This window comes from Hylobates moloch, unplaced genomic scaffold (genome assembly GCF_009828535.3).
Source record: "Hylobates moloch isolate HMO894 unplaced genomic scaffold, HMol_V3 SCAFFOLD_1, whole genome shotgun sequence".
Lineage (NCBI taxonomy): Eukaryota > Metazoa > Chordata > Mammalia > Primates > Hylobatidae > Hylobates > Hylobates moloch.
This window is the reverse complement of record NW_026652276.1, coordinates 201741435-201753524: the sequence shown is the minus strand read 5'-3', so window position 1 is coordinate 201753524 and position 12090 is coordinate 201741435. Positions and strand designations below refer to the sequence as shown.

General features: G+C 36.2%; 1 protein-coding gene across 2 annotated transcripts in view; it reads left to right on the top strand.

The window, feature by feature from the left end:
• The window catches only part of TSPAN12 (tetraspanin 12), a 152703-nt gene that overhangs the window by 121974 nt on the left and 18639 nt on the right, over nt 1-12090 (top strand). For both annotated transcript variants that reach the window (XM_032761561.2, XM_058435718.1), the window contains 3 exons: nt 2787-2861; nt 8097-8204; nt 11926-12069. In XM_032761561.2, coding sequence (XP_032617452.1) covers nt 2787-2861; nt 8097-8204; nt 11926-12069 — 327 coding nt within the window. The remainder of the gene's footprint in view (nt 1-2786; nt 2862-8096; nt 8205-11925; nt 12070-12090) is intronic.

Here is a 12090-nt window from a genome sequence, read left to right as displayed (position 1 = left end):
GCACACGTATGTTTATTGCGGCACTATTCACAATAGCAAAGACTTGGAACCAACCCAAATGTCCAACAACAATAGACTGGATTAAGAAAATGTGGCACATATACACCATGGAATACTATGCAGCCATAAAAAATGATGAGTTCGTGTCCTTTGTAGGGACATGGATGAAACTGGAAAACATCATTCTCAGTAAACTATCGCAAGGACAAAAAACCAAACACCGCATGTTCTCACTCATAGGTGGGAATTGAACAATGAGAACTCATGGACACAGGAAGGGGAACATCACATTCCGGGTACTGTTGTGGGGTGGGGGGTGGGGGGGCGGGGACAGCATTAGGAGATATACCTAATGCTAAATGACGAGCTAATGGGTGCAGGAAATCAACATGGCACATGGATACATATGTAACAAACCTGCACATTGTGCACATGTACCCTAAAACCTAAAGTATAATAATAAAATAATAATAATAATAATAATGCCAGAAAAAAAAAAAAAAAAAGACCTTCCCTGATCACCCAGTCCCAGGTAGCTCCCAGTCCTACTCACCATCATACTTTTCTACTTTGCTTGCATTTATTCTTTTACTTAACAAATACTCATTGAACACCTATTATGTGATGAGGAATGCAAGAAAGTACCTGCCCTTAGTGGAGCTTTCAGTCCAGTGAAGGAGCATATTCACAAATCGTCACTACCTGGTACTCCCACCCTGACCTCCCACTGTAAATAGAATGGGATATTCATAATTTCATTGAAATTTTATTCCTGCTGAAGTTAGTAGGATGATTTTCAGAGAGCTCGTTCTTTCTCGTATTTTTGCTGCTTGCCTCTGTAAAATTACCACCACGACTGGGCAAGGTGTGACACAGGAACACAGCTACAGTGATCCAGTCCTCCCAAATTCATTATGCACATTCTTGTGGAAGTCACATTATCTGCTGTTTTTGTTAATTTTCTTGTTTGTAAAATGAGGTAGCCTTATCTGTTTCACAGGATTCTTGAGTGAATTAATTGTGAAAGTACTTGATAAACAGCACTATCCAAAAGTTGCTGTTTTTTTCTAATCATAATAATGGTTTTCAATTCCACCCTTGGCTATGTGGGCTTCAAATCTACACTTTTTGTGAGACAGGTTCTCTCTCTGTCACCCAGGCTGAAGTGCTGTGGCATGATCATTGCTCACTACAGCCTCAATCTTCTGGGCTCAAGTGATCCTCCCACCTCAGCCTCCCAAAGTGTTAGGATTACAAACACATACCACCATGCCTGGCTAATTTTCTTTTATTCTTCTTTTTTTCTTTTTGTAGATATGGGATCTCATTATATTTTCCAGGCTGGTCTCAAATTCCTGGGAGCTACCTTGGACTGGGTGATCAGGGAAGGTCTTTTTATAAAGGTGATCTTTAAAATGAGGTCTTTAAAATGTGACCCTCCTGCCTCCCAAAACCCAAATGTTGAGATTACAAGCCTGAGCCACCACACTCAGCCAAATCTACATTTCTGATACTTAGATAAACATTTTTATGTTAATCAAATAAAATTAGATTTTTTATCTTCCCACAGAGTTATTTACCCCTGACAATTTCCCTGCTTTGGTGAAATACATCATTCTCCTCCATTCTAAATTCAATAAGTCTAATGTCTTGTCAATTTTCTTTTCCTATACCTTTTAAAATGATTCTTTTCTGCCTATTTGCAAGGCTACCATCTAAGTTCAGCTGCTCACTTCATGCCTCCTCTTGTGCTGCCTTCTAAGGGATCTTCACCATCCCCCTTAGCCTTCCTTTTTCCAAATCATTGAGAACTTTGCCTTTATTTTATCAGTTTATAATTTCATTCCCCTCTTCAGAACCTTTGACAGATGCTACCTTAATGCCTACTTGATGGATTTAAAATTGACTAGTGTATTATTCAAAGTTCACCCTAATCTGGCTTCAGTCCATCTTTCACATATGATCTCTTCTCATTCCTCTTTCTGACCACCCCACTCCAGCTAGATGGATCTGTTTCCTGTTCCCGATTCTTTGCTTGACTTTGCAGCTGACTCTGCACACTTGTTCATGGCTTTTATTTGCCTGGTATTCTCTCTTCTCTTCTTTGTTCCAATCCTCTTCACCTTTTGGAACACTGCATATTTCTCTATTTCATAGGAATCTTGAATTTTTATCTCCATTTCTGTTTCTGACACTGTATTCAACTTTGTGTTATTTTTTTGCCTACGCATACCTTATCAGAATTTTGATATTCTTTTATATATCCCAAGTGCCTTCCCCATAATAGAAACTTACTATATAAAGTGTCAACAGTAGTTGAGATTTTGTTCTATGTTGTGCTTTTTCTAAGAATGCAAAGGAGATCCCCCCAATCCCCATTGCCTAGAAGAATGAGTTAAAATCTGCTCATGGGGCAGAGCATTGAACGTCTTGACTTCACCTCGTCCACTTTGAAAGGAGTTAGGTTCCCTTTCTTGGAGAACTTGATTAAAGTTTATCAAACTAGAACATGTAAATTCTTATTTATCCTAATGAAAGTAGTGGCATTTGTAAAAGATTTTTTCAGGAGACAGCTAATAAATTAGGGCTCACTGAGATGAATATTAAATGTTATCTGCAGATATTTCTAAATTTGCTGATAATTTCCCCATGTGCTTCTGAGGGGCTTCATGAAAACTTGCCTCTGTTTTCTTGTTCACTAGGTAAACGTAATACCAAGTTTGTCTTTGAGGAGCCTACTTTATTTTGGTATTATAATAACAGCATACCTTTCTGTTTTTCTACAGTACTTTGGAAGTTTGCTTGTCATTTTCTGTGTAGAACTGGCTTGTGGCGTTTGGACATATGAACAGGAACTTATGGTGAGTTCAAAATAGATATAATAACAATCTAAAATGACAGTTCAGCCTTTTAAATTAGATACTTGTATTAGTTCATTTTCACACCGCTATGAAAGAACTGCCCAAGACTGGGTAATTTGTAAAGGAAAGAGCTTTAGTTAACTCACAGTTCAGCATGGCTGGGGAGGCGTCAGGAAGCTTACAATCATGGCAGAAGGTGAAGAGGAAGCAAGACACCTTCTTCACATGGCAGGAGGAAGGAGAAGTGTTGAGCAAAGGGGGAAGAGCCCCTTAGAAAACCATCAGATCTTTTGGGAACTCACCCACTATCAAAAGAACAGCGTGAGGGAAACCGCCCCATGATTCAATTACCTCCACCTAGTCTGTCCCTTGATATGTGGGGATAGGGGGATTACGACTCAAGATGAGATTTGGGTGGGGACACAAAGCCTAACCATATCAATATTTTAGAGTAATTTAGGCACGTGATTATTAATTTGAATGTTTATGCTACGTGATAGCAGTTAATAGTGCCAATACTTCTGAAAACTAACATTTTCTTTTCTGTGTCTAAAGCACATTTCCAAACCATAATTTGTAAAATTTTATTTGGTATACTCTGTATATGTCTTTAATTCCACAGGCTGCTTAAACATGGCTATCGTAGACTAAAAATAGTATATGTTCTAAAATAATTTTACCAATTTTGAAGTTAATAATAGAAAAGATTCACATTCACAAATGATTAGTTTGAAAATTCTTGAACACCTACATAAAGCGTTATAAAATGCTGACTGCAATAGTGAACAGATGACTAGGAAGCCTACATCTCTTGTTTGCAACAGGCAGAACCATTTTCCACCTTAAGTAAGAGGTGTATTTGAAGAATTGCTGTGTGTTTAGCACAATCTAGAAACACTCTCACAGTTCCACACTTGGCTACTTGAAAATAGCTATTCATCATTTTTTATCTTTTATTTCAGCAGTTGAAATGGCTGGGACAACTTTTATAGCTAGCATAAATGAGCATAACATTTCTCAGTCTTAAGATTTTTACTAGTCATGTTTGGCTTACCACTCGCACTTCACCCTTGCACTGATTGGGTATTATTACTTATTAACATTTGCTTACTTCATTGAGGGAAATTAGTGCATTTATTACTAGTGATGTGATGTCGAACGCTTTTGCATGTCTGTGAATTCTGGTGGTTTTCATGGAGGGAGGCCAGACTTTTTCCCCATAAACTTTGTAGAGTAATTCTGTTTTAGTAAAATGGTGTTTTTCCATGTGTAGTTCTTGGGCCGTCTGCAGTAGGAGCCACCCAGGATGATTCTTAAAAATATGCATTATTGGGCTCCAGCCCAGATGTGCTCAATCAGAATGGAGGGGAAGGTGGGGAGGAAAGGGCAAGGACTGGGCATTTGCATCTGTGACAAGTTCCCTGGTGCGTCTTCAACATTTTAAAATGTAGTAACTCTCTAGAAGAGAGAAAGATTATATTTGTTTCAGAGCGAAGAGAGTCATTTGGCAATTGAACAGTAAAATAGAACTCATTTCTGGTGCTGATGTAGTCTTCAAAGATTCTTTGGTGAATCTACTATTGTGCTTCGAGACTGTTTTGAATACTAAGTAGTAACCACAGACTAGTGGCTATTCTACACATTCCAATTTACATGTCAGTGGTGCTTTGGCACACTCACACATATGTATCTCTGTGAAGACACTCATGCTTCCAATGTACAATGGCACTAAGTAAGTAGAGAGAGTTCCTGAAAAGGTGAAAAGTTAGCTCAGATTCTAACTAGTTTAATATAAAGTAAAGAGCTTTTATTAACATGAAAACTCCCATTAATATAGGAATTTGTTTGCTGTCTTTGAAAATCATATTTTCTCCCTGTCTCTGGAAAATTTATTAGGGGAGTGAAAAAGTACTTGGCTCCAGGGAATCAGTTTCTGTGGTTTACTGGTCAAGAGATTGTCTCTCTAATTTTTTTCTGTTTTCAAATGATAAATGTGTCTCCTTGACATTTAAGCCATAGAGAATACATCTTATCATTAGTTCTGGATCCTGTTACCCCAGCTTTTTATTGTGTTCTGTTTGGTAATTAAAAGGATTTTAGCAATTGGTTTACTTTTTTGTGGATTTTAAACATGGGCATTAGAGTGTATATGCCATACTCATATTTGGTAAATCTTCTAAGATACAGCAGGTTCAAAATGAATTAACTTAATATGTTTGAAATGAAATGTTTTGATTTTAAAGTAATTCTACGAAATATGAGGAAATTGAACTGAATGTATACGTGTTTAGACACTTTCTTCTATTCTGTTAAGAGGCCATCTGCAAATAGCTCCCGAGTCCTGCAGTACTAAATAGGTGCCCACTATCATTCCAGTTGAGGGCACACATCACTGTTTTGCTTTCGTAAATCTTTCCCATTACATCACCAGGATGGAGCAAGGGCTGTTTAAAAGTGAAATGTAAAAGCAGTTCTTTAAAAAAAGTTTGTCAGGTTTTTTATTGCTTTTGCACTAATAGCAGTGTGAATGAAAAGTACCATTAAAGTTTATTATCTGCCAAATTTTGCAGAATCCAGCCTTTACATAGAATGGGCTTTGTGCTTTTTTTTTTTTTTTTTTTTTTGAGACTGTTCCATGCAAGGAACCAATCAACCTGTGTGTTACTTTATGGCCAGACTTCAGTATTGGTGCCAGAACCTCAATGGTCTCCTCTGTTTTCTTCCACATTTGGTCTCAGATTGATTGTGGTCACAATAAGGAAACAACCTGTATTTATTTTAGAAGGTAAAATTTAAAAAAATTGATATATTAATTAAATCAAGTTACTTGACATCAGATAATCTGTTTTCTGATTATTTCTGTGGTTTTTTTTTACTGCTCATCTTCTATTCATTATTCCTTCTCTAGATAAAATCTGTCAGTGATAGAGTTTCAGATTATACATTTCTAGATAATTTATTTCACTTGCATTTATTTTATGCCCAAAAGGTTATGAGATAATACTAATTTATGGCGAGTAGCTTGAACTTTGACTAGTTCCCTGAACCTTGTTGAAGGCATATGAACACACAGTATACCCATTTAGCCCATTATTTGGGGGAAAAAATGTGTGCCCAAGTGTTTGGATGTTTTATTGTATATTTCCAAGTAATCAAAAAAAAATTTAACAAAGGAAAAAAATGAAGATTTTCTGTGGTCAGGAATTTTGAAACTGCTTCTATTGCTATGACTATCTTAAAAAATAAGATTTCATAATAATCCTAATCTCTAGTTCTGTTGGAGCCTTATTTGCTCACGTCTCCCTTTTTTCCTTTTTGGTGCTCGATCTTTGTGTTGTTTATTGAATGTCAAGCTTGCTTTACTAAGCCCAGTCTATATTACTTCATAGATCAGATGGGAACGTCCATCCAGGTTCCTAGAGTTGCTTTAATACTATGTGTGTAATGAGAGTTGCATTTGTATGCCTCAATTTCTCATGGCCCTGCAGTAAAATCATAGCTTGATATACTGACCAGATTTCTGGCCAGTAATGACTGTTGTGTTGTGTTGTATTGTAGTGTGTTGTGTTGTGTTGTGTTGTATTACAACAATGACTGTGGTACTGTATACCTAAAGCTCTGTCATGATTAAATACTCTGTAATAGACATGGTGCTAGGTGATTGGAGAATAGAAGCACAAAAATGCTTTAAGAACTGTTCTTTCTTTTTTAATGATTTTTAATTTTTGTATTTCAATAGGTTTTTGGGGAACAGGTGGTATTTGGTTACATTAATAAGTTCTTTAGTGGTGATTTCTGAGATTTTCATGAATCCATCACCTGAGCAGTGTACACTGTACCCAATGTGTAGTCTTTTATCCCTCGTCCCCCTCCCATCCTTCCTCCCGAGTCCCCAAAGTCCATTGTATTATTCTTATGGCTTTGTGTCTTATAGCTTAGCTCCCACATATGAGTGAGAACATACGATGCTTAGTTTTCCATTCCTGAGTTACTTCACTTAGAATATTGGTCTCCAATTCCATCCAGGTTGCTGTGAATGCCATTATTTTTTTCCTTTTTATGGCTGAATAGTATTCCATAGTATATATATTTTCTTTTCCTTTCTTTTCTTTTTTTTTTTTGAGACCGAGTCTCGCTCTGTCACCCAGGCTGGAGTGCAGTGGTGTGATCTCGGCTCACTGCAACCTCCGCCCCGCCGGGTTCACACCATTCTCCTGCCTCAGCCTCCCAAGTAGCTGGGACTACAGGCGCCCGCCACTACGCCTGGCTAATTTTTTTTGTATTTTTAGTAGAGACGGGATTTCACTGTGTTAGCCAGGATGGTCTCCATCTCCTGACCTCATGATCCACCTATCTCGGCCTCCCAAAGTGCTGGGATTACAAGCGTGAGCCACCGTGCCCAGCCGGTATATATATTTTCTTTATCCATTCATTGGTTGATGGGCTTGGGCTGGTTCCACATTTTTACAATTGCTAAATGTGCTGCTGTAAACATGAGTGTGCAAGTATCTTTTTCATACAATGACGTCTTTTCCTCTGGGTAGATAACTAGTAATGGGATTGCTGGATCAAATGGTAGACCTACTTTTAGTTCCTTAAGGAATCTCCACACTGTTTTCCATAGTGGTTATACTAGTTTACATTCCCACCAACAGTATCAAAGTGGAGAACTGTTCTTTCTAAAATTCTAATATACCTCTTAATTACAACTTTTGAAAAAGTGTAGACAAAATTATCCCAGACTGAGGCTTGACTTGAGCCAAATTATTTCCCTTCTTAATTCTTTCTTCTTTGTTTTAGTACTATTATCTGCAGTTGCCTCAAACAGCAACAACTTCATAGCATTTTGAAATCAAATTAAGGGCATTTCTCTGCAGATGTTATTTGTTATGTGAAAGTCTTCAGTATGTCTGTGGGATGTACAGTTAATTACTTGTTTGTGATTTCCTTGAGCATTAAAGGGATTTCTCATTTTTTTCCTTAGTACAAAATACCTCTTTGTTTATCACAAAAATCTACACATTGAGATTGTCCAATAACTACATTGAATACTCTGAGCTAAATTTAGGCCACAAGCAAATATAAATTTAAAATAGTATTTGTCAATTATAAGACATTCTGAGTATGTGTGCGTATGTGTGTTTGCGCGTGCGTGTGTGTGTCAATCTGTCTGTGTGTGTGTCAATCTGTCTGTGTGTGTGTTATAGCTGTTGATATTTTGCTTTTTATCACCAGGTTCCAGTACAATGGTCAGATATGGTCACTTTGAAAGCCAGGATGACAAATTATGGATTACCTAGATATCGGTGGCTTACTCATGCTTGGAATTTTTTTCAGAGGGAGGTAAGTGCTGCAATTTCTGAGGTAGAGAGAGTGAAGTAAGTGGTGCACCTTCACAGCAGATGTTTAAAGCTTTGGCTTTGGTAATTTCCTCTGTGCTGAAAAATTAAGCCTATGATTCAGTAACCTCTGGTGCAATTCTTTCTTGAAAAATATCTTAAGTAACTTCATGGCCTGATTTTCTTCCCATATATACCATTTCCCCTTTATTTCACATGGTTCACATATATTTAAGAACTTCTGAAAAGCCATTTTGCTAAATTATTGTGAAGTTTTCTTTTTATGAGAGTTAACTTGATAAATATCCCAGTTCCAGACAAATAGATTTTTTTCATGACTTTTAGAGCTCTCAATATTTTAAACATAATTTTAGTTTTGAAAAAAGATTGTTCTCATTTGGGACTTTGAAGTCAGTATATCATTAATGGCATGATCTGTTCAGAAAGACCTTGGTTAAAATCATAGCTGTGCTGCTTACTATTAAGTGAGCTTCTATAATTTATATAACTCCCTTAAGTCTTGGTTTTCTGACCTGTAAAATAGTGATAATAAAAGTACCTATCTCTTCAGGTTGTTGAGAAGATTAAATGATGCGATTTCATTTAGCCTATGGTTATTAACAATAACATTACAAAGTATAGGTGTGTTTAGCATTTCTTACCTAACCACCATGTAGCACTGCACCCAACCATCTTCTCAAGTGGGGACTGTATTCAGATGTTTAAAATTTGGTGACTTGAAGTTAACCATTGATCTTGCTTCAAACCAAGCTCTTCTTCCAGGCACTTTCCTTGTGATTGAAGTGACATTCCTGGATAGATAAGTATTTCAGTTTCCTTTAATTTATCTTAGTGCTAGGCTGCAAAGCATTTGAGAATTAGTGTCTTATGTGATAGATAGCAAGGTCTCTGCTCACTTACTTTGTCCTGGATATGGGCAAAGGTTCAAGTCCAGGACAATCTCCAAATCTGGCTCTCTGTGTACAACTGTTGAGATGGTAAAAATTATCATTGTAACACAGATTTCCTGTTTATTTAAGTGCTTCCTAACTTTGTTTATTTATTGTATATTTGTGCTAAAAACAACACAAAGAGAAAATAAGCATTAGGAAATTTATAGTAAGTTATGTCAGCTACTGTCCTAAGTAGATGCTGCCCAGAGCTCGTTATTTTCTGGAATTTGCGATGTAGACAGTGATAATCCAGGTTAAAAAACAAAGTGAGTTCTTTTCTGATAGAAGCTCCACCTAGATGGACAATGTACAAGTACTGCAAACGATAGCATACTTATTTTTAGATTTGTTACATGGTAAGTTTCCTCCTCCATTATCATAAGACTATTTTATGTAAATGGAGATGGTGAAGACCTCTGAGAATCTGAGTTTTTTTAAATCCCTTATATTAGTTTGCTATGACTGCTTGCAGATGGCCATCTTCTCCCTGTGTCCTCACATTGTCTTCCATATGTATATATATTTAAATACCCTCTTCTAATAAGAACATCAGTCATATTGGATTAGGGCCCACCCTAATGACCTTATTTTAACTCAACAATCTCTATAAACTCTATCTCCAAATACAGTCACATTCTAAGGTACTGGGGTTTAGAATTTCAACATATGAACTTGGGTGGGCAACCCAATTCTAGAATAACCTGTATTGCAGAAAGCAACTTTATCAGGTGCCAGTTTCCTTTGCTTCTCATTCAGTGCAATTCCATGCACATACTTCAACTTAGCGGACTCTCACTTAAGCCCCAATGACGTTTGTTTAATACGTTTTTAGAATACTAACTTTTAAAAATGTGTTTATTTACTTATTTTAACATAGTAGTTGGAGCATAGGCTTTGGAATAGACTGTGCCACACTCTGGCCTGTAACTTTAGCAAGCTACTTGACCGTCAAAGGCCTCAGTTTATTCATGTGTAAAATGGATGGTATTTTCTAGAGCTTGACACATTAGCAAGAGTAGTACTATCTCACAATATGATATTAAAGTAGACAGGAGAATGACAAGGAGACGTAGACCACAGTAATATATTGGTATGATGTTGGGCTTACTTAAAGGAGTTTTCAGGAAAAGTTTCAGAATAAATTCGTTATCTTCTGTTGAAGAAGTACAATTATATACAAATGCTTTCTAAAATAAAAGTAAGTTCAGCACCGAACATTGTATACTTATAATGAGAAAGGACATTATATACTTACATTTGAGAAAGTCATTTATGTAGAATATCTTATTTCCTGACAAAGCCATATAAATAGGCTGTTCCTTGCTGGATGGAGTTAGAGAGTTCCAAGAACTGTTCTGTCACCAACACAGAAAGGACTCATGTCATTAGCAAAGGAGAGAAGTGGATTTCTTTGAGTGCAAGAATTTAAAAAATGGACTTGGAAAGTTAACCTTTCCTTGTTTATGATTTTTATGAAGTGAAGTCCTTATACTACATATATTATTTAAGGATATTTAATGTCTTATGTAAAATATGTGATGTCAAATTATTGACTAAATTTGTGATGTTTATAGTATACTCATGACTTTGAGAGCAAGTTTAAAAAGGGAAAACATATATAAAGTATTTTTTAAGTTTCTCAAAATTTTAGTATTACCCATAACTTTCAGTAATTCATGATTTATAATACTCTTAAGGTGATTTTTTTTCTTTTTAAAAATCAGACATTTAGGCCAGTGTAACAACGCAAAATACTTTGTGGTATTTTCATTGTTTCCTTTTGCATGAGAAGTTCAGAATTCTTCAAAATTAATTTTAGTTAAATTTTGAAATGGTGGGGGATTGTGATATTTTATGATGCAATGTCAAACCTGGACATAGATTGATCTGTTGGACTGCATAATTTGCATAGCCAGTCACTCTTGGCAAAGTTCTCAGTGACTTCCCATAGTCCTTGTTTCTCCCTCTCCACTCAAGGACAGAAAATTATTCATCATAGTTAATTGTTCTGAATCTAATCTATAGAGGTCCTTAAGCAGTGTTTCCAAACCTTGATCAGAGAAAGTTTTTGCTAATCTTTGGAGAAATGAGATAAAAAAGAAAAAATGTCAATATAGTTTTTCTTAAATCCAATTTTATTCAAGCTAAAGGCATACCATTTCTTCTGAGATGATGGTAATAGAATATGAACATTTATTTCAAGAATCTTAGTTGAATAAACATTAGTTGCCCAGACCTATGTTTATTTCTTAAAGTTTTTGGGTATTTTACTAGCTGAGGAATTGATGTCTGCTAACTTTTTGTGATGTGGGCTTTGGTCAACACATGTTTTTACAAAGATTACAGAAACTTTTAATATAATATTTTACTATGTTGGGCAATAGAAAAATTTGATTAACTGGCCCTTGGTGGTTAGAGGTTTAATGATAAAGATAAGGTGTCACCTACTTGGGTTTGTTAGTGTGTATGTTCAATCTGTTGCTATGTATAGTCACTTGTAGATGAGCTTACAGTTAGGGAGTGAGTCTCAGTCATGCCTGATTTGTTTTTATGTGTTATGGGCATTATTACTCAGAATTCTTCCATTATGCAATCGTTAGCCATGGTGTTCCTTTACTACATTTCTATCATCAACATAGACTGTACATATATCATTAGGTGATGACAGATATAGCTCTGGGTACAAAAATTTAAAAAAACTGATGTTTAATCTCCTATAAGTTAAGAAAATATTTTTGTGGTTTCTGAGGCTGATTAGTGATTTTTTTGCAGTTTAAGTGCTGTGGAGTGGTATATTTCACTGACTGGTTGGAAATGACAGAGATGGACTGGCCCCCAGATTCCTGCTGTGTTAGAGAATTCCCAGGATGTTCCAAACAGGCCCACCAGGAAGATCTCAGTGACCTTTATCAAGAGGTAAGGCCATATATGGTTAAT